Consider the following 19,627-nt stretch of genomic DNA (forward strand, 5'->3'; position numbering starts at 1 on the left):
TCATGAAAGCATTATGGCAAAGCGTTCACGTGTGGAAGCCAACGAGAAGAGCCCCTAATCTTCAACTACCGACGCTCACCATGCGAGCAGGCGGTTTCATCATTCCCCTCGAGCAAGTCATTTCTTTTGCACTAAGAAATGCCACAAACCTCTCTGGAGAGCTTGAGCGGCTCGGGACCGACTCCCCAGATCCTAAAACTCTCGACAACTGCCTGATCCTGGATTGCCTCGTCACAGCCAGATCATTTGCTGAGGCTCGCCACAAGGGGGTGGGTGTCGTTCCTGTCGGATATCCCGAATACAAAGAGGGCTGCCAATTAACGCTGATGGTTGTCACACACCTGAAGCCCTTTCCCTTCAGGAGGTTCGAAGCCATCGACCGGGATCACTCGCGTTTGGAACCTTTCGTCCCGGGAGAGCATGAAGCTCGTGTAAAGGCGGTCCTTGAAGAGGAATATGGTGAGATGATTGTTCCCTCGGCGCGAGAATACATGCTGATACTATTTTCTTAGGCTTCACGGACGTCATATTTACGACCGCTTTTGTATCTGACAGCTTCTTCAGTGAATGAGCAGGACCAGGCATCTCAATATCTATGGCAAATTTCGTCTGTATCTTGTTCCATGTATCTTGAATTTCAATTCTTTACTACTGTGCACCAATGGAGATTTACCGTCAGCAAAAATATCCATGGTTCATGGTATGTGCATATATATTCGCTGTAATCTATATAAATCTCAAGGTCGTTGATAGTCGATCGACGTACCGATTCTTTTGGGAGAAAAAAGGGAATCAGAAGGAAATTAGAGAATACAGAGAGGCTATCTGTTGAGATCCCCAATTTCGAAGTAGCCACGATCACATATTTGCCAGTTCACATGCATAAGCCATAACGATACAGAGGTTTCTGAGATAAAAGCACATACTCATACAAAATCAATGTTCCTTGGCAGATCAGCCGTTGTACACATTATATAACGTAGACATTCTCCTTCGCGATTTCATAATTTTGCAGTTTCTTAAAATATTCGAGCCGTGCCTGACGTTCTTGTGCCATTCTCTACCACGAGAAGCTACGCATTAGCAACGATCATATATCAGAACACAAAAGACAAACGCACCTCCACGTCAACGTCTATCTCTCCATCCTCATCTTGCCTTACGGCCTCTCTGGGCTTTTGTCGGCGTCGAGTTTGCCTCTTGGCCGTGGGCTGCTCATCCTCGCTATCATCTTCATCCTTATAGGTGCGAGGATTCTTCCCTCTACGACGACGTCTTGGGAGAAGACAAGTCAAGGACTTGGCCAGTCGCTCGGGACTGACAGGACTATCATCTCGCCTAGGCTTCTTTCTCCTCCCATCCGCTTTTGGAGGCGTATCATCGTGATCTACTATCAAGGGTGCAATCTCTTCATCATTGTCCAGATTTGTTTCGCGTGTTACAAATCGTTCAGACGGACGTTTGGCAGGAGAAGGTGAGCTTGGCAATCTATTGGATCTCCCTGGACTGGAACTCCTCGAAGAAGCGGTTACTGCATGCCTCCCAATCCGCCGTTTGTGCGGAGTACAAGGAGGGTTTAACGGCAGAGTTGTCGGTTTGGATGGAGGTAGTAGCGGTTTAGAAGGCTTCAAAGGTTGCCTTGACCGCTCGGCCTTCAACTTCTCTTCCACTGCAAAGAATCCAAAAGGATCTGGGTCATTTGCGATCGGAACCTCCTCCTCCGCTGCATCTTGAAACCGTAGTGCGATGTAATTTCCGTCTCCATCGTAACATTGCGAGCTGAAATCTATATTCCCCTTCCAATCCTCTTCCCTGTCTTCATCCATCCAAAACCCATGTCCCTGTCCTTCAACTTCCTGCAAACGCTTAATGCCATCGTCAGAGCTGGCGATAGGAAGAAAATCGGCTGATGATGGGCCGATTGGAGACGAGGGTGGAAGAGAAGAGGTCTGTGCCGCAGGCTGAGCTGTACGTTTAAGTTTCCGTCCCAAAGCCCCTTTCGGAACCTTGGTCCTTCGCTTCGGCCGGTTATTGGGTATGGTGTCTGCATGGATGGTCTCAGTTATGTCTTGTAGGGGTAAAACGGTGACTGAGTTGGAGTTTCTCAAAGCTGGCTCTAGAGTTCTACGAGACATTGACGTTGCTGGGAATGATGGTGGTATTGAGTCAAAAGACATCCGGCTACGACTACAACATCACGGGATCGTGTCTGATTACCAAAGCGCCGGTGTCATAAATTGGCCAGGTTCAAGTTGCCGATGACTCCTAGCCGTACGACTTCTCAAGCGGGTGTCGTCCTTGCTCTCTCGCGACTTCTCACTGGCACCACCCACCTCTGACCTGGGGAAGAGAGGAAGTTCCAAATAGAACCCCCTGGAATATCAGAAACGTCCGAACCTCTGAACGGTAATTGCTCATCCTAGTAGGGTACAGAATGAATCCACGTACCTTACCGAAAACACGTACGCACTACGAACAAAACTGATGATAGCGAGTCTATTACCACATGCAGAACAGCGCAACAATATATATCTTAAACAGACAGAGGTTTACTGTCCTTTTGCGCTTTGAAGAGTGAAAGAAAACAAGGTGTGTCAGTTTACAGAACTGTTTACGCCGTATAACACATACCCATCGTAATTCTGTCACCCAATGAGAGTGCAATGCCTTGCGTCTTACTGCGAATTCGGACGTGTCCTGTAATTGTGCCAGCCTCCGTTCGCTCTATACTCAAGTTCGCCAACGCGTCTTCACCTGGAAGTCATACAACGCTTGAGCAACATCGTCGGAAAGTTATAAAAAGCATTTAACGGACCGAACAAGCTGCGAGCATACATGTTTGCAGAGAGGAAGTCACATTCACCAGACAGTGCACCATCCGGAGTTAGACAAGACATGTTCGTCGCCTTCATGACATGCTGAAGATATTCTCTGGGTTCACTACGAGGAAGCATGAGTATTAATCTGCACTTTGTCTGGAAAGAACCAGCGCTCACGATACAAGGCTATTGACATTCACCCGATTCTCCCACTCAAACTCGGTCCACATGCTTCGGAACTAGAAATATCCAAGGCAGTCGGGGACACACCAAAGACGCTAGGAGAAAGAAAGACATACCTGCGCCTCGTTACAATAAGTAGGCTTGATATAGTCCATGATATCGATGTGTATATCATTCAAAATGACACAAGCTTCAGACATGTTCGGCCCCTCCCACAGGATGCTTCCGAAAATGACACCAGTCTCAGTCGAAGACACCTTGATGGTAGCTTTGATACTCTGGAAACCATGAGGTCCGATTGTGTACACCGACGGACGTTCGACAATTTTGAGGTCACCGAGGGTAGCGAAATCCAGACAGAGGTTTTGTAGCGTATTTGGTGTCTGGTTGACGAGAAGCACATCTGTAAGGGAGGGAAGATGAGACGTGCAATGACCAGATCTCACGATGAAACCAACCAAGCATGATATCGAATCCATGCATTTTTACGTATGCTTCTACGTAGAGAGGGTCGGAGAAACCTAAATAACCTAATGAAATAAATATCAACACTTAGTGTGAGGAGTACCCACCAGTGAGCTGAGTTATTCTGCTCAAGTTGGACATGAAGTCTTCCTGATTTTCCCCTGCCCCGGTTGCTTTCCCAAGATCTTCGTCGTACTATCAACATTCGCTTTAATCCGGAAGTCCGCGACATCGTAAGGTAAAAGATTACTCACATCAATAGCATCGTCAGCGCCCTTCTTCAAGAATTGTCTGAATGACAACAAATCATCAACTTGAACAGCTACCTTCTTCTCCGACTCTGTTTCTTTCTTCTCCGCCGCTCTTTTCTGTACGGAGTTCAAAGTGCGAAGATGGAGAAGGGGAAAGACTTACCTCTTGAGAAGCAAGCATTCGCTCAAACGCTTGTTTCGTATCGTCCAAGAAAATTTCATGGACAACTTGTATTTCCTGAAGTTCGCTGAGAGTTTGTAAGCAGTTCATGATTCGCTCGCTCGAGTCTTCGTCGATCGGGACGTTCACGAAGCGACTTTGGCCCACGCGAATGATGGATGTCATTATGAGCATGGCCTGGATGATTAAACGACGTCAACATAACTGATCATTCAACCATCACTCAAAACGAACCTCAGCGCGAATCATATTCGCGTCACTCTTCGCCTTTCCCGTATCCTTACCATGGAATCGTAGAACAAGCTTTGTCAATGCGACAGATAAGACGGCGCCAGTAAAAAAGTCACCACCCAGTATCAGTGCTATAGGACAAGTGTAAAATCAGTGGCATGAGAGGATAAAAGACAGAACAAACTGACTTCGAAGCGGTGTCTTCGAACCGAACTTTATATCCACCCTCGTCTGGTTGGAACCGGTGGTGAAAGCTGATTCCGTAGCATATGTCCCATCCGCTAAAATTTTCGGTTTAGTCTTTTCTTTCCGCTCAGCCTTCTCCTTCTCTGACAACTCTGCATCTGCTCCATCTTCAGTAGCGGCGGTCTCCTCCTGAGGGACAATCGGAACATCACCAATACACCTTCTCATCTCGGATAGTACCTCCCTTATCGACTCCACATCGCCCACATACTCTCCTAATATCCAAAGCACACCCCTGAACACCTTCCCGCTGCGTATCTCCGGCAACGTCTGAGAGAGTCTCGAACAAATTTCGGATCGGAGAGCAGGGAATTTCTCCACAACTTCACGAATAAAAGCGACAACATCCAACGCTGAAGCGGAGGCAGACACAGTAGATGTTCCTGGACCAGCCGCCGTGCTAGGTTCACTAAGGAACTCGAGCAGAGCGTGCACGACACTCGCCGCCACTTCCGAGAACTTGACGGCAGTGACATGAATGCTTTGAATGAGGAGCTGGCGATATTCGGAGGCTTTTTCGAACTCGGCTTCTTGGGTCTTCAGGAGCTGTTTTTTAAGAAAGAGAACGACTTCTTCGACATTCCGACTCGATGTCATACTGAGAACGATGCTGATAGCTTTCCGACGAACGTCCATGTCTGAGCTGAAAACAGAGCAACCATTAACCAAAAGCATGTAAAATAAAATGATCTGCACGAACTTTGAAAGGATTAGGAGAACGTCCATAATGAGTCCATCGAGGATAAGTCCATGTTTGCCACGAAGGCCATCAAGGCGGTCGAGAACGATGAGCTTGACATTGTTGTCAGATTCCTTGATTACAAGTGTAATGAAGCATGAAGCGGCGGCTGCGTATGAGTAGAAATATAAACGTCTCAGAAAGGACGAAAAAAGAATAATTAGCTATCAACTCGCCTTTGACGGCAGCCGGATTTTGCGTCAAAATAGTCAATGTTGTCGCAGCTTCGTATTTCACAGCATGTGAGGAGACATTCAAGAGTTCGAATATGCAGCGAATGTACTTGGCCTTACGGAGAAGAAAAACGATCAGTCGAAAGCCGCATCCGTAATTCTCCACATACCCTATTGCTTGAATCGTTCTTGCAATCTAACCGAATCACCTCTATAATGCTCAACTGCAGCTGTTCATCCATCGCCGGTATGCTATCATACACGTTCGATATCCATTCCACTGCCTTGGGCAACGAACACTGAGCCAAAAATACGAATGCATTCCTTTTACACGTCGAGTCCGTTTCGGCGGCGAGGAACGTCAGCATCATCTCTGGTGCATCCGGTATGAGGTTCTCAAATTGGCGATATATGGAATAGACTGCAAAGACCGCATTTTTGCGGACGTAGGAGTGTCGGTGTTCTAGGCAAGATCGGCAGGTAGGAATAAGTGGTTCGAGCAGTTCTGCGTCTTTCGCGATTTTCTGAAGGAATCGAAGGGTGCCACCACGAATGTACTCGTTTGGATGTTGCTATCCTCAGCGATGAGCGTTGTTTTCAAGAAAAATTCGGGTGATCCTCACCAAGTCATTGCGGACGGCGTTCCTATTCGCAAAAATTAATGAGAATGGAGAGGGAACTCAAAAAATTCCTAGGCATACACGACCAAGATCATCTCTTGTTTCAGCTTGCCATTCTCATCGTACTTTGGACATACTTCCCAATAGAAATGTAATAGCTTTTTGAGTTGCTTATTCCGCGACGGCATAATATACTGGATAATCGGCATCATCAAGGTCGGCTGTATAACAAACTGTTGACTGAATCAATCCTCTGAAGGAGGCACACAACTCACTTGAGGATTTCCATTGATGGTCGAGGTAATAATCTTGCGCAACGTGTCAATCTTAACTTCGTCTGACCCTTTCTCGAGAGCCTGACGTAGTTCTTGAGTAGATGGGTATTCGACGCCAGATTCAAATACCACGGTGTAACATGAGGAATCTGAGGAGGACATCGTGTCTGGCAACGACAAGGGAGCGATGGGGAGGTATAAGGAATCGTGGGAAGTTGGACGCATCCTAGGAAGCAAACGACCGCCGCCGGGCCGTTCAGAACAGGTACGATCACCTCCATCTTGCTTCCTCTTTTTCATATATCCTTCAAATCCTTTAACTGAGTCTACAACGCTCACTCAAACCATGAGCGGTAAGTTCTCTTCTTTTCTATTCATGAGCCGATCCAATTACAAACGAACTCAGTGTCGGTTGTACTCGGTGCACAATGGGGAGACGAAGGCAAAGGAAAGCTATCCGATATTCTCTCCGGCACCGCAGACGTCTGTGCACGGTGTGCTGGCGGTAACAACGCTGGACACACCATCGTCGCCCCTATCGGTCGGGACAAAGTACCAACAACTTTTGCTTTCCATTTGTTGCCCAGCGGTCTGCTTTTTTTGTGGCGAATGGTATTTGGAGCTGATCATCGACTAACCAGGTCTCATCAACCCAGCATGCACTGGTCTTATCGGCTCTGGATGTGTTGTCCACGTCCCATCCTTCTTTGCAGAATTAGACGCGTTACAGGCTCAAGGCGCGTCGACTAGATAGTTACTTTTCTTATCATACTGATATACTCAAACGCAGGTCTCGACTGTGCCGGCCGCCTTTTCGTTTCTGACCGCGCTCAATTAGTTTTTGACTTCCACCAAATCGTAGATGGACTAAAGGAAGTTGAACTAGGCGGTAGTAGGCACGTCCATTTCGTTCTCCGTTTAAACCTCATCTCCCAACATTAACACAATGTTCAGCATTGGAACCACCAAGAAAGGCATTGGTCCAACCTATTCCGGCAAAGCCTCGCGATCTGGCCTTCGGGTTCACCATCTATACGATCATGGAACTTTCGCCCAGAAGTTCAGAAAGCTCGTTGAGGGTCGTTTCAAGCGTTACGGCCATTTCGAGTACGACACCGAAGGTGAAATTTTGCGTTACAAGGTTCGTATGTTTTCTTTCAAAATCATTGTCGCGGAACCCTACTGACCAAACCCAGGACCTAGCTGAACGCCTTCGCCCATATGTCATCGACAGCGTTGTTTACATCCACCATGCCATCGCAAGTGGGAAGAATATTCTCGTCGAAGGCGCGAACGCATTGATGCTGGACATCGATTACGGGACCTATCCCTATGTCACATCGTCTTCGACTGGCATTGGGGGTGTGATCACAGGCCTTGGTATCCCGCCTAGACTAATCGGCCGCACTATTGGAGTTGTTAAAGCATACACCACTCGTGTTGGAGGTGGACCCTTCCCTACTGAGCAGCTTAACGTATATTGTCTTGATCTTCGACTCTATCCCAGCTTTATGTTGATTCATTTCGTCCTCTAGGATATCGGAAATTACCTCCAAGAAGTTGGTCGAGAATACGGGGTTACAACTGGTCGAAGAAGGCGGTGTGGATGGCTCGACCTTGTTGTTATGAAACATTCGTGTTTGATCAACGGCTATGACCGTCTCAACTTGACTAAACTCGATATCCTCGATGACCTGTCCGAGATCAAGGTGGCAGTCAAATATTCTGTCGATGGGAAGGAGCTCCCCGGATTCCCAGGTAGGGTGTTATTCACTAGGATAGCGTTTTAGATACTCAAGTACTTGACGATTTAGCTTCTCTCGAGCTTCTGGAACATGTCGAAGTGGAATATGTCACACTTCCTGGGTGGAAAAGCTCTATAGCATCTGCCACCAAGTTCGATGAACTTCCAGAAAATTGCCGGAAATATGTCGCCTTTATTGAAGAATACTTGCAGGTACCTGTAGAGTGGATTGGAGTAGGACCAGGAAGAGAAAGTATGGTACACAAGCAAGTAAAATAACCTATAGAATGTGTGCTCAGTCCCTATGTATGCTGAAGAACAGAATTTCAATTTTTGGCGGAAGTTTCCTTAATTCAGCACGTCAACCCCGCCGGGGAAGAGAGTGAAGAGTCATGGCCAAGAGTAGGCGCCAAAATGGTTCCTGTTGTATTAAAGGGAAATAACGACCTCGGAGCAACTTGGAGTCTTCTGACATAGAAGGTGAGCTCGAAACGGCCGTTGTGCGAGTTTCATCTTCCCCACGAACCACTTTGGGGGTTGATGGTATAAAGCCTGATGGATGCTACATCGGTCGGGCTTCTCCTCCACCAGGCACTCCATAAAATTTCATTACGACTTGGGTTTTACGGGGCTTGGTATCTGCGGCACCATTAGAAGAACCTCCACCCACAAGGAGGTTCCCTCTTCAATCTCGCGTGCTTTGATGGCTTCCCCTTGATATAATCCAGGAATAGGTTCCAGATGGGTTTCTTCAATGGCCGTGGTGCGTTTTGGTCTGGCGCTGGAGGAGGGGGTGTATTCGAACCAACCATATAGCACTGTCGAAGCCTTCTTGTAAATTGTAATGCTGATTCTTTTCCTGCAGTAATGCCTTCTCGGTAGCCGGCCTAGCAACCGTTACAACATCAGAGAGCACAATAAATCGGAATCGATACGGACACTTACATTTGCGAATTCGTTCGACATTTTGGCCCATTCTGAATCACTTACGATATGTGGACTGGCATTTTCATCCCAAGTATGTAACATACACACGAGAGGCTCAGTCGATGATCTTCAGATGTCGATGGAGTGATGACAAAAACGAGCGCCAAAGAGGTTTGGCGGATGGTTGTTATAAACGAGCTGAGATGAAATAGTGAAGGGAAAAGGTGTATATATGTTCCAACGTTTCTAACTCAGGTAAACGCCTTTAAACCAGGAACAGATTCGAGATGGCTGCAGCGACATCACCTACTTAAGTATCTAAAGGTCAAGAACTACCTCACTACCACCAGCCTGATTAACAAGCACCCGGACACTCCCCCCTATCGTGACCGATAAATTCACTTCTAACAAGACAACCTTGGGATTTTTGGAGGGAATATTAGCCATCAACTCAGTGGCACCTAACAAGGTTTCCCGAGTGACAGAATGGTGCTTAACTTCTTCCTCCTCTTCCTCCTCTTCATGCCCATCCCCTCCACCGTCTTCATCATCGGAGTAGACGACATTTGGTGGTTTAATTCTTTCAATTCGCACCCCAGTAGTGGCCTCCCATACCTCAAATGCGACGCGTTCCTTTTCGGATGCGGTTGAGGGGAAAGGGATCCGTATTGATGCAGATCGCCTTGCTGGTAAGGGAGTCGCGGCCGGCACAAGAGTCACAAATGTCCCTCTCTGCTGATCCTCGTCGTCTTCCGAAGGGAACAGCAAGCCCAACGCCTTGGAGGTGACTTTTGTTTCGACACCCTCCTCATTGATTACCCGCTTGGAAGGTTCGTCTTCTAATCCCTGCGTCGAAGATATGACGCCTGCCTGGACTGCGCAACCTCTGGCGAGTAAAGTACTGGGATCACCAATACCACCTCCAACAACCGTGTTTGCTGCAAATGGCGAGACCACATCTTCCCTTAAGCCGCAAGCAAAAAGAATATGAGAATCCAACCCCGGAAGGGAGGCAGTGGAACCGGTGTAGATGATCTCGTCGACGAGGAACGGATCAGTTGAGCTCGCCTGTAGAACTTCCGAAACCAGATCCGCCACGGACTGATATACAGGTTTTGCAAGCATGTCAAACCGAAGCCTGGTAAGTGAGGAAGTGAAGTCGATACCTCCGTGAAGGGATTCGACGCTGAGAGTAGCCGGAGTTGACGACGCGGCCAAAGTACGTTTCAAATGAGGGAGCGCGAGAAACAGCTTCGCATACGCGCGGTGCGCCAGTTGCGTCTCTTTGTTATCGATATTATCTGCAGGTTTCGGTGCTGCAGGGAAGGCGATACCATTCTTTTTCGTGAACTCCTTCGCAAAATGGGAAACAAGTAAGCTGTCGATCGAGTCGCCGCCAAGGTCTGTACGTGTGTTTGAGTTGACAATATGGGCGAGGCCGGAACGGATAGTGAGGAGATGAACAGAAGTGCTAGAAGATCCAACGTCAATGGCAAGCTGAGTTCTATCCGCTCTCAATCTCCCTTCCGTAGTTTCATCCTGAACTTCGCTAATGGTTTCGACCGCAGCCCAAGCATCAGACGTCGTCACGCTAGCGACCGCTGACGGTTCTTCCAAAAGCTGCAATAGCCTTGTTTGAACCTCACCACTGTCAGGATTGCGCCCTGCGTCCTGTGCTGCAGCACGCAACGCTTCCTTTTGAGCAGAAGTAAAGTGGGGAGGACAAGTGAGAACAAATCCGGAAGGAGCAAAACCCAAGAAATCGGCTGCAGACTGGAGGAGGGATCGAAGGAATAAAGCGGTTATCGACTTTGGAGTATGCGTGATTTGGATGGGAGTAGGATCAGAGGTGAGTGGAGTAGGGCTGGGCGTAACTGCAGCAGAGGGTGCGGCAGAGGACGCAGCAGTTGTTTTTGCAGAAGTCGGAAGGGGGGCAGGAGAAGGGGCGAGGACGGTTAGAGAGTATGAGGGAGATGAAGGATCACTGAGATCGGGAACTAGCGGGGCACCCATGGGTGGACTCGGAATTTCAGCGAGCCTTTCAATGAGTAGGAATGAGCTGAGTGACGATCACTATGTTCAGGAGAGAAGACACACTTTTTTCCTAGAATGTTCCTAAAACCCATGATCGTGTTTTTTGGGTTTTTTACGAGCTGATTCAGTGCTTCATTTCCAATGTAGACCTGCTCTCCATGAAATGAGACAGCGCAAGCAATCTGACGTTCGCCGTCTTCGTTTGCAATGCATTCCGGTTGGAGGCCTTTTTCTTTTCCAGAGAGGATTGCGATGGACGCAAAAGCGTTGCCAAAGTTGATTCCAATTACATGGGGTATCGTGTGGGAGGCAGATGCGGGTGGTGTTTTTGGATCAGCATTACCGTTGACCACAGACATCGCGAAGTAACGGTGTTTGGGACGGCGAAGAGAACGATGAGAACGTCGATTGAAAAAAATGTTATGTAATACGCGTCGACTCGATCATTCCACCATGTCGATGCAAATTTTTGGTGAACAGGCCAGTTCCCTTCCGCTCTACGCTTAGCCTTCCCTCTCATTCTGTGTATATAGGCTACGGAAGAAAAAGCTGAAAATGCGCGTCTTTCCTCGTTTGTTGGCGCTCTTGCGCTCGGAGATCTCGTCAAATCCACTTTAGGTCCCAAAGGCATGAACAAAATTCTTCAATCAGCCTCAACAGGCGACATCAACGTTACGAATGACGGCGCTACCATCCTCAAAGCCATTCAACTCGACAATGCCGCTGCCAAAATTCTCGTCAACATCTCCAAAGTCCAAGACGATGAGGTTGGGGATGGCACGACCAGTGTCTGCGTCCTGGCCGCAGAGCTTTTACGAGAAGCAGAAAAGTTGATCGCACAGAAGATCCATCCACAGACTATCATTGAGGGTTACAGAATTGCGAGCTCCGCCGCGTTGAAGGCATTGGAGAAAGCGGCTGTTGATAATCGGTAAGTCCCCTTCTTGTTTCCTGTTTTGATCGACTGTTGATCTCCCAGAAAGGTCGGATCCAAAAGCATTCAGAGACGATCTTACAAATATTGCTCGAACGACCCTTTCATCAAAAGTTCTATCCCAAGACAAGGCCTACTTCGCCAAGCTCGCAGTGGATGCCGTACTGCGGCTCAAGGTCCATGTCTCGGTTCTTTACATAGATTCATCACCTCATCACCCACCTTCAGGGATCAACGAATTTGGAGCATATCCAAATTATCAAGAAAGTCGGAGGGAAACTCACCGATTCGTATCTTGACGAAGGTAGAACCCGTCTTCTTTGCTTGTTACCATTGTAACCCTTTCCTGGAAACAGGCTTTATTCTTGACAAGACGATTGCTGTGAATTCGCCAAAACGATTAGAGAACGCCAAAATCCTTATTGCCAACACATGTTTGTGCATTTCTCTTTCTCTTCACTCCCCTGGTAACGTTATGATTAGCGATGGACACCGATAAAATTAAAATCTTTGGTGCACGAGTTAAAGTGGACTCCACAGGCAAACTTGCTGAGCTTGAGCGCGCGGAGAAGGTGTCCGGTCTTCGATACTCTTCCTCTTCACATCACTTAATCCACTTCCAGGAAAAAATGAAGGCCAAGGTCGATGCAATTGCCCACCATGGTGTCAACTGTTTCGTCAACCGTCAACTGATCTATAATTATCCTGAATCTCTTCTCGCCGAAAAGGGCATCACAGTAATAGAACATGCCGATTTCGAGGGCGTTGAACGACTCTCACTAGTAACAGGTGGTGAAATTGCCTCGACATTCGATCGGCCTGACCTGGTTAAGCTGGGACACTGTGACTTGATTGAGGAAATTATTATTGGTGAAGACAAGGTAAACTGATCGCTACGTTTAACCAAACCGTATACGAAATGACCATCCTTTCAACAGCTAATAAAATTTTCCGGGGTCGCTGCAGGCGAAGCATGCACAGTCGTACTTCGGGGTTCAACCTCTCAAATGGTCGATGAAGCCGAACGTTCACTACACGATGCTCTTTCTGTGCTCTCCCAAACTGTCAAGGAAACACGAACTGTCCTTGGAGGCGGATGTTCCGAGATGCTCATGTCTTGTGCCGTCGATGAAGAAACAAGGTCTATCAAGGGCAAAAAAGCAATCGCTGCAGAAGGATTCAGTACAGCTCTTCGGAAGATACCTACGATTCTGTCGGATAATGCAGGGTTCGATTCGTCGGATCTAGTTGCGAGGTTGAGGGCTGCACATTATGAAGGACAGTCGGACGCTGGGCTCGGTATGTCGCCCGTTGACTATTTATTATTAATAACCAATCTTTGTCTCAGATATGAATGAGGGAGTTGTATCCTCCATGAGGAAACTTGGAATAACAGAGAGTTACAAGCTGAAGCGCCAGGTAGTGCTTAGTGCCAGTGAAGCGGCAGAGATGATTATTCGGTGAGTTTAGCTTCCCTCTACTTGTGAATATAGCTAATATCAACTTGACAGGGTGGACGACATCCTCAGAGCGACTCCTCGAAAGCGCGAAGCAGTATAGAGAATGTATATCAGAGTGTAGACTTGTCATGAGATCTTTACTTTTTCTCGTAAATCCAGACCAGAGTATATATATCTTTGAGTGCCTGGGAACTTGCTTGGACTTTCCCTTCAACCACGACGATGTCGACAGGAACACGCTCGAAACGCGTAATACGATCCCACACCAAGTCCCGCATGGGATGTACACATTGTAAGAAGCGGCGGGTGAAAGTGCGTTTCGTTACTCCTCCAATATCCCAGCGCTGATCGTAATTAAGCAGTGTGATGAAGCCCGCCCTACCTGCGGTAGCTGCGAACGACGCAAAACAGAATGTGTATACGAATATAATAAACGAGAAAATTCCGATATCAAAAGTGATTGTGATGCTCAGTCTTCGACAGTCACTCTACGACCTGAGGGGACTCAGCAAGTGATGCGCAAACAACCGACCCCTCCACCGTTTTCTTATTTGGACATGACTTCGCTGAAGTTATTCTACCACTGGACTCATTTCACCTCTAAAACGTTCTCCCACACAGGCTTTGCCCAGCATGCCCTCCCCCAAATAGCATTCTGCAATCCAGGTCTAATGCACGCAATACTCGCCCTTTCAGCCCTCCACCTACATCAGCTTCACGGTCCCCAATCCCGTGATGACGAGACCGACTACCTCAGCCTTGCCATCTCGCACCGTAACCATGTACCCCCGTTGCTCTCCCAAATTACGGATCCCGACGTCTCCGTCATAACCCTCGCCATCCTTCAAGTGTGCAACTACGCCGATCCCAGTCCCAATCCCAGCTCACGCGACATTTTCTCTCTTGTTGGGTCCATCTACGAAGCCGTCCATGGAAAACGCCTTGAAAACCCTTCCATAACGCCTTTCGTTGCATGGAAATCTAGTGGCTCCCATCACGATTCCGGGATACGGAACCACATCCGCGTATCCTTCCCCACTTCCCTCCATCGAATCCACCTTCCCACCACCCCCTCTACCATTTCTGACGGCACAAGTATATCCATTGTCCCCTCTGACTTTGTCTGGCCAGACCCAGCAGAAGTCTCAGACCCTGTCACCTCCTCCACCTATGCTCACGCCGCTCAAACCCTCATGGAGTCGTGGTACCTGTTCCAACGACCCGGGTGTGAAATGGCCGCTGCTTTTCTCTGGTCTGTTCGGTTCACCGAACAGTTTTATAACTATCTCGTGGTTGAAAAGAGACCACGAGCATTGGTACTACTCTACTACTTTTGCTTTATTCTCAGTTGGTTATCTGACCCAGGGCAAGGGGACGTGCAAGAACAACAATGCTGGTGGGCGATTGGACAGACCAAGTTTGGTGAGTCGATGGGGCAGGTGGCATATATGTTGGATGAGAGGTGGAGGAGATGTATCACGACGATCGCATCTTGAGCTCGTCATGATTGGGTGTTGTTTCATGGTGTAGGATCAAGAGACTCGGGGCTGTTTAGTGGTCGCTTGGTCGACCTCGTTTCAATCAGCCAATACAGACAAATCTTGGACAAATTCAAGCTTTATAATCGAATCGCGAGTGCCACTATCGAAGGCGTGTCGACGATGGAGCTTTCAAGGGCGTCACAGTGGATTCCATCCCTCAGGTCCCTGTACTATTCTGGGTAGGATATGCAGCATATTCGAGGATCCATTTCCACACACTACTTACTGTACATATTGAATTTTTGGCCAGAACAGTATAGTAGTACTCAGAACCTTAACCTGATTTTACCAGGATTTTAGGAGAGCTGTAAGAAGTCTCAGAGAGTGTCCGAGGGTGCAATGAGAAGTTGCAAATACTTTTGTCATGTATTGTCACCGTATCTGGCAACAGTCATTCTGCACAGCAAATGCCGTCTCGCTTACTGATTTCTCTAGTTGATTGGGGAGTCATTTTGCTTATTTTAAACCACCTTCCACCCCCCTCTCTGGTATTTTGTAGTTAGCCTTACCATTCTTGTTTACATTTCATTATGTCTTGATACCTTAGAAACTGGGCCGTATAATTATGAATGTGTATCAGAGCTGTCATGCTGTTACCATCACAACAAGATTTGTATGATATTTTGACTCTCATATTCAATCCTCTCTGGTGATACAGGAATATCATTTCATAGGATTAATCCTACACTCAATAATCAGTAGATTCTTGCACTGTTATCTAATCCTATCACTACAAATATAATCCTATTTGTCATGAACTGAACCAGGGGTAGTACCTACTGCCGACTTTTCTGCCTATAGAGTCAACTGCGGTTGGACTCGGCATACAATCAAGGGAAATATCATGTGAAATGGGTCAATTCATAGGAGAGTACTCCTAATCTTAGAGAAGGGGTCATCAGTATAGGAGTACAACCCTTTCTATTAGATAGGTATATAAGGAGTACTTAGTAGTAGATAGTTCCCTAGAATTTGATCTCCTTCGTCCTCCTTTATCCTTTCCTATCTTTGCCTCTGCCCCATTCACTCTGTCGCTCTACGTCGTCCAGGTCACCTTTATTAGGGGCTTACCGTCCAGTTGTGGTCTGGACTCCTCCTAGAGTCCCTTCTCTAGTGTTAGAGTACAGGATGGGGTACACATGGATTAGGTATGTGGTACACTACATTGGTGTACGTTGGGTACCGTCTATCATATGCTCTCGTCGTCATTGGAGTACCGGCTCATGAGGATATGGTCCTCGTCACAGGACGCTCTCATTGCTGAAGGTTTACTCTCACTATAGGGGTACGGTTTGTCGTACGGTTCATGGATATTCACGATATCGGACATCATCATTATTCATTCTCCTTGGTCGCCAGCTCTTGTCATCCTCTATTGCTGATAGGCCCATAGGATGGTTTGCCAGCATTAGTTTGGAGTATGATCTTGTAGTAGGTCAGAGTACCGGGGGTTGGTACCCCTCAGAGTACGCCCTATATGGGTGTTGGGTTGTTTTAGGCATATGCTATCCTCAGCGTCAGGGCTCGAGGCCCGGCATATGCATAGGCGGTTCACCCTCCTGACACTATTATAATCCTGTATAATCCTATTATACAGTGACCCAAAAAACCATCCAGTTGTTAAGGACGTGCGGAGAACAATTGGATCCGAGTGGATCCGACAAATAGAATGATAGATAGATGGAAAGAAGAAGTGATAGAAGTGATTGGAAGTGATCGGAATGTTTCGGACAGTGATGAGAGAGACAAGAATGACAAGTCTTGACAGTAGCTGAAGTTATTGGACAACGGCTCCCTGAGTCGAACTGTCTTAGACCTGATCAATGAGATAACCAGAGTCGAGTTAAATTCTAAAGTACTAGCTATTAAGAAGTACATCTTATATAGTACTCAAGATGACTAATGGAGATAGACTGTAAGTAGATGAGATCTGATCGGAGTCTGAGTCAGATAGGCTAAGGAATTAAGCGAAGTTACTAGAATGTATGGACACTCGGCCAAGTAGAGATAGTGGAGTAAATAATGTGAATGTGTGGAGTATAGGAATGATAGTAAGTAAAAGCATCTTGGTCTTTGTTACAAACAATCCTTGGTCATAGACTAGGGACTGGATGGAAGCGGACTGTAATCTGGTTGGTCTGGAATGGATCCAGCACGGATATAACACCAGTTTGGTACATAGTCCGAGAACATCCTTAAATAACTCCATGGGAGATCAATATTATATAAAACTCTAAGTGTATGAAATATAGCCCTACATCCCTGCTACACATCCTATTTTGTTCTGTACAAAAATATTGACATTTGATGAAGTTATTACTAAAATATGAAAAAAATCCAACTGGAAAGTTTTTTTGCTTGACTATTTTACACATGTCATTATGTCATATTGCATGATACCATGTTATATATCATTAAATTTTGAATGACATCATATGCTCCACTTTAGAATATAAAAATGTGATATTCCCTTCACAAAACCATCAACAGCATGCTTCGCCTCACTCAATCTCAGAAAAAACAAATTCTTCATCTCTCTACCACTGACCTCAGTGCTGGTAGCATTGCCCAGCAAGTGGGCTGTAGCAAGACTACAGTGACCACCCTTGTCTCCAAGAAGCTACCTGACAAGGAGAACTCTGTTGGGTCAGACTAAAGAAGCTCACACCTGCTGATGAACACTATATTATTACACAAATGTGCTCAGAGCATGTGGGGAATGCTACTGAGCTCACTCAAAACCTTAATATATTACTCTCCTCTTCTATTACTCCCCAAACCACCTGCAATGTCCTTCATAAACACAAGTTTCATGCTGTAGTGAAGAAGAAAAAGCCTTTTCTCAGCATTCACCATAGGAAGGCAAGATTGAAGTTTGCTGAAGCACACCTGAACTGGACTTTAGATGACTGGAAGAGGGTTATATGGTCAGATGAGACTAAAATCAATAGATTTAGGTCAGATGGGCGCAAGTGGGTGTGGAAGGAGAAGGGTGATCCACTGTTAGAGAAGGAGGTTGAAGGTACAGCCAAGTTTGGAGGAGGAAATATCATGGTTTATGGATGTAAGTGAGGCATATTGTTAGGCTAGCCCGAACTACGAGAACGAGGAAGAAAGGATCAAGCTCAATGCGTAGAGTTGAACTATAAAATGAAGTGGAAATTTACAGTGGTTGAACGTGCGGAGTTGAATTACGAGATTGAGGAAGAAGGGACCGAGTTCAACACAGTTGAACGTGCTGAATTGAACTGCTTTGAACCTGCACAGGTTACAGTTGAGGTTGTCAAATTGAACATGTTGGTTTGAAGTTGAACTAACAGGAAGTGAGTGTTGAATAATGGATCAGCTCATGAATTTTCACCTTATTTTTGAGCACGCTTGCTCTTCCCACCCTTCCTACCTCCAACAGAGTTCCAATTCCTGGAGGTGGTGTTGCTAGCATTTGCCTGGCACCTGGTGGGCGTGTTACCTTGTCGACCAGATGCAGAAGTAGCCGAAGCCGAAGCCCTCGCTCTCGCTCAAACAGCTACTCTTGCGGCATACCGGAGCTTCATCTTCTAGAGCCCTCTTTGAACAAGTCTTCCTAGGAGAGGGTGCCTCTGCCTGAACTGATCTAGTAGCTTTCTTTGTAGAATGCCTTTTGGCAGGTGCATTCTCAGGACTAGAATCCTTCATGGACTTTGATGAGCATGGTGGTGGAAGCTCACAAACTCATGACCAACAAAGGTCGAGAGCTTGCAGGTGACAGTGTTAAGGTAAGGGGTGGAGAGGCTTGCAAACTCATGGCCGATGAAGGCCAAGAGTTGAATGGTGATGATAGAGGCAGCACTTGGGGTTTGCCTGAGTCTTCTTGGGGTCCACCCAGCGGCTCAACATCTGAATTTGGCAATGGAAATGGAAACAGGAACAGTGGAGAAGAACGAGGAGGTGTAGGAGGTGTAGAAGCAGCAGGAGGAGAAGTGGCAGGAGGTGTAGAGGAGGGAGGAGATAGACGTTGACACATGATCTCCTCCTCTGGTCCCAACCCTGTAAAGGTAATTGTAAAAAAATAAAAGAGACTCCTTCTTCCAACAAAGAATGACCCATTGGTGTTTCTTTGACGATGCCATCCATATCCATGGCCATACTGTGATCCTCATGACTACAATCACCAGAGTCTTGGAGCGCATTACCTTGCTGCTGAAACTCAAATGGCATCATGGCATCGAATTCCGTGAGGAACTCGATTAGCATGGCAATCTGAGAACTCTTGAGTGAGTTTGGATGTAGGAAGGGAACAGGAATGTCAAAGGTGGCCATATTGTAATATAGGCCTGGATTGGCTGCAATGTTGTTGTAAGGGATTGGGCCTTTGCCAGAAGCTAACTCTGATATTTGAAGTAGATGAGACAAAGTGAAATGCAAACAATACATGAACTCACCCTAGAGATCGGGCGACAGTTCAAAAAACTAAAAGGTCCAATGATGGACTCCTCAGATAAGAGAGATAGACCTCAAGATACCCAGAGGAGACCGGAGGACCCCAAAAAAATAAAATTACCAACAAAACCCCAAGTAGTGATATCTACGCCGTCATTCTTAAGAAAACAACCGTATGTGATACCCCAGAGAAAGCCTTTCGAAGAAGAGGTCTCTGAAGAAGAAGATGAAGCAGAATCAGATGAAGAAGAACCTCCGTCGCAGGTTGATAGACGTCCTTCTACTCCACCACCAAGGGTATTTGATAAAATTCAGCCCGTAGAATGTGTCCCACAACCAAGGGATTCTGTATTGCCCCAAAGCGTAATTCCTGAAGACAAGGGTG

General features: G+C 46.8%; 9 protein-coding genes across 9 annotated transcripts; 4 read left to right on the forward strand and 5 right to left on the reverse strand.

Annotated features, from left to right (window-relative positions):
* Positions 1-80: 80 nt before the first annotated feature.
* On the forward strand, positions 81-571 carry E1B28_003279 (uncharacterized protein; the record flags this gene model as incomplete). Its single annotated transcript, XM_043160251.1, has 2 exons — positions 81-459; positions 513-571. 2 exons carry the CDS (start codon positions 81-83, stop codon positions 569-571), a joined length of 438 nt encoding a protein of 145 aa, XP_043002207.1.
* Positions 572-970: 399 nt separating this feature from the next.
* E1B28_003280 (uncharacterized protein) lies at positions 971-2,135 on the reverse strand (the record flags this gene model as incomplete). The annotated part of the gene is made up of 2 exons (XM_043160252.1): positions 971-1,060; positions 1,122-2,135. 2 exons carry the CDS (start codon positions 2,133-2,135, stop codon positions 971-973), a joined length of 1,104 nt encoding a protein of 367 aa, XP_043002208.1.
* A 398-nt stretch (positions 2,136-2,533) lies between these two features.
* E1B28_003281 (uncharacterized protein) lies at positions 2,534-6,345 on the reverse strand (the record flags this gene model as incomplete). The annotated part of the gene is made up of 17 exons (XM_043160253.1): positions 2,534-2,565; positions 2,632-2,754; positions 2,816-2,940; positions 2,997-3,058; positions 3,119-3,405; positions 3,461-3,523; positions 3,575-3,662; positions 3,722-3,835; positions 3,882-4,076; positions 4,134-4,261; positions 4,319-5,019; positions 5,077-5,224; positions 5,292-5,403; positions 5,459-5,860; positions 5,912-5,933; positions 5,990-6,129; positions 6,184-6,345. 17 exons carry the CDS (start codon positions 6,343-6,345, stop codon positions 2,534-2,536), a joined length of 2,904 nt encoding a protein of 967 aa, XP_043002209.1.
* Positions 6,346-6,441: 96 nt separating this feature from the next.
* On the forward strand, positions 6,442-8,275 carry E1B28_003282 (uncharacterized protein). Its single transcript, XM_043160254.1, has 7 exons — positions 6,442-6,536; positions 6,825-6,920; positions 6,974-7,079; positions 7,138-7,324; positions 7,380-7,658; positions 7,719-7,941; positions 7,998-8,275. Exons 1-7 carry the CDS (start codon positions 6,530-6,532, stop codon positions 8,204-8,206), a joined length of 1,107 nt encoding a protein of 368 aa, XP_043002210.1. The 5' UTR covers positions 6,442-6,529; the 3' UTR covers positions 8,207-8,275.
* A 302-nt stretch (positions 8,276-8,577) lies between these two features.
* E1B28_003283 (uncharacterized protein) lies at positions 8,578-8,956 on the reverse strand (the record flags this gene model as incomplete). Its single annotated transcript, XM_043160255.1, has 2 exons — positions 8,578-8,814; positions 8,873-8,956. The coding sequence occupies 2 exons, from the start codon at positions 8,954-8,956 to the stop codon at positions 8,578-8,580; spliced, it is 321 nt and encodes a 106-aa protein (XP_043002211.1).
* Positions 8,957-9,172: 216 nt separating this feature from the next.
* Positions 9,173-11,247, reverse strand: E1B28_003284 (uncharacterized protein; the record flags this gene model as incomplete). The annotated part of the gene is made up of 2 exons (XM_043160256.1): positions 9,173-10,892; positions 10,952-11,247. 2 exons carry the CDS (start codon positions 11,245-11,247, stop codon positions 9,173-9,175), a joined length of 2,016 nt encoding a protein of 671 aa, XP_043002212.1.
* A 94-nt stretch (positions 11,248-11,341) lies between these two features.
* CCT2 (T-complex protein 1 subunit beta) lies at positions 11,342-13,382 on the forward strand (the record flags this gene model as incomplete). The annotated part of the gene is made up of 9 exons (XM_043160257.1): positions 11,342-11,368; positions 11,422-11,819; positions 11,872-11,998; positions 12,051-12,126; positions 12,179-12,256; positions 12,306-12,703; positions 12,761-13,121; positions 13,171-13,282; positions 13,334-13,382. The coding sequence occupies 9 exons, from the start codon at positions 11,342-11,344 to the stop codon at positions 13,380-13,382; spliced, it is 1,626 nt and encodes a 541-aa protein (XP_043002213.1).
* Positions 13,383-13,504: 122 nt separating this feature from the next.
* E1B28_003286 (uncharacterized protein) lies at positions 13,505-14,778 on the forward strand (the record flags this gene model as incomplete). Its single annotated transcript, XM_043160258.1, has 2 exons — positions 13,505-13,594; positions 13,645-14,778. The coding sequence occupies 2 exons, from the start codon at positions 13,505-13,507 to the stop codon at positions 14,776-14,778; spliced, it is 1,224 nt and encodes a 407-aa protein (XP_043002214.1).
* Positions 14,779-18,526: 3,748 nt separating this feature from the next.
* E1B28_003287 (uncharacterized protein) lies at positions 18,527-19,056 on the reverse strand (the record flags this gene model as incomplete). The annotated part of the gene is made up of 2 exons (XM_043160259.1): positions 18,527-18,849; positions 18,906-19,056. 2 exons carry the CDS (start codon positions 19,054-19,056, stop codon positions 18,527-18,529), a joined length of 474 nt encoding a protein of 157 aa, XP_043002215.1.
* Between the last annotated feature and the right edge of the window lie 571 nt (positions 19,057-19,627).

Source organism: Marasmius oreades, chromosome 11 (assembly GCF_018924745.1).
Source record: "Marasmius oreades isolate 03SP1 chromosome 11, whole genome shotgun sequence".
NCBI lineage: Eukaryota > Fungi > Basidiomycota > Agaricomycetes > Agaricales > Marasmiaceae > Marasmius > Marasmius oreades.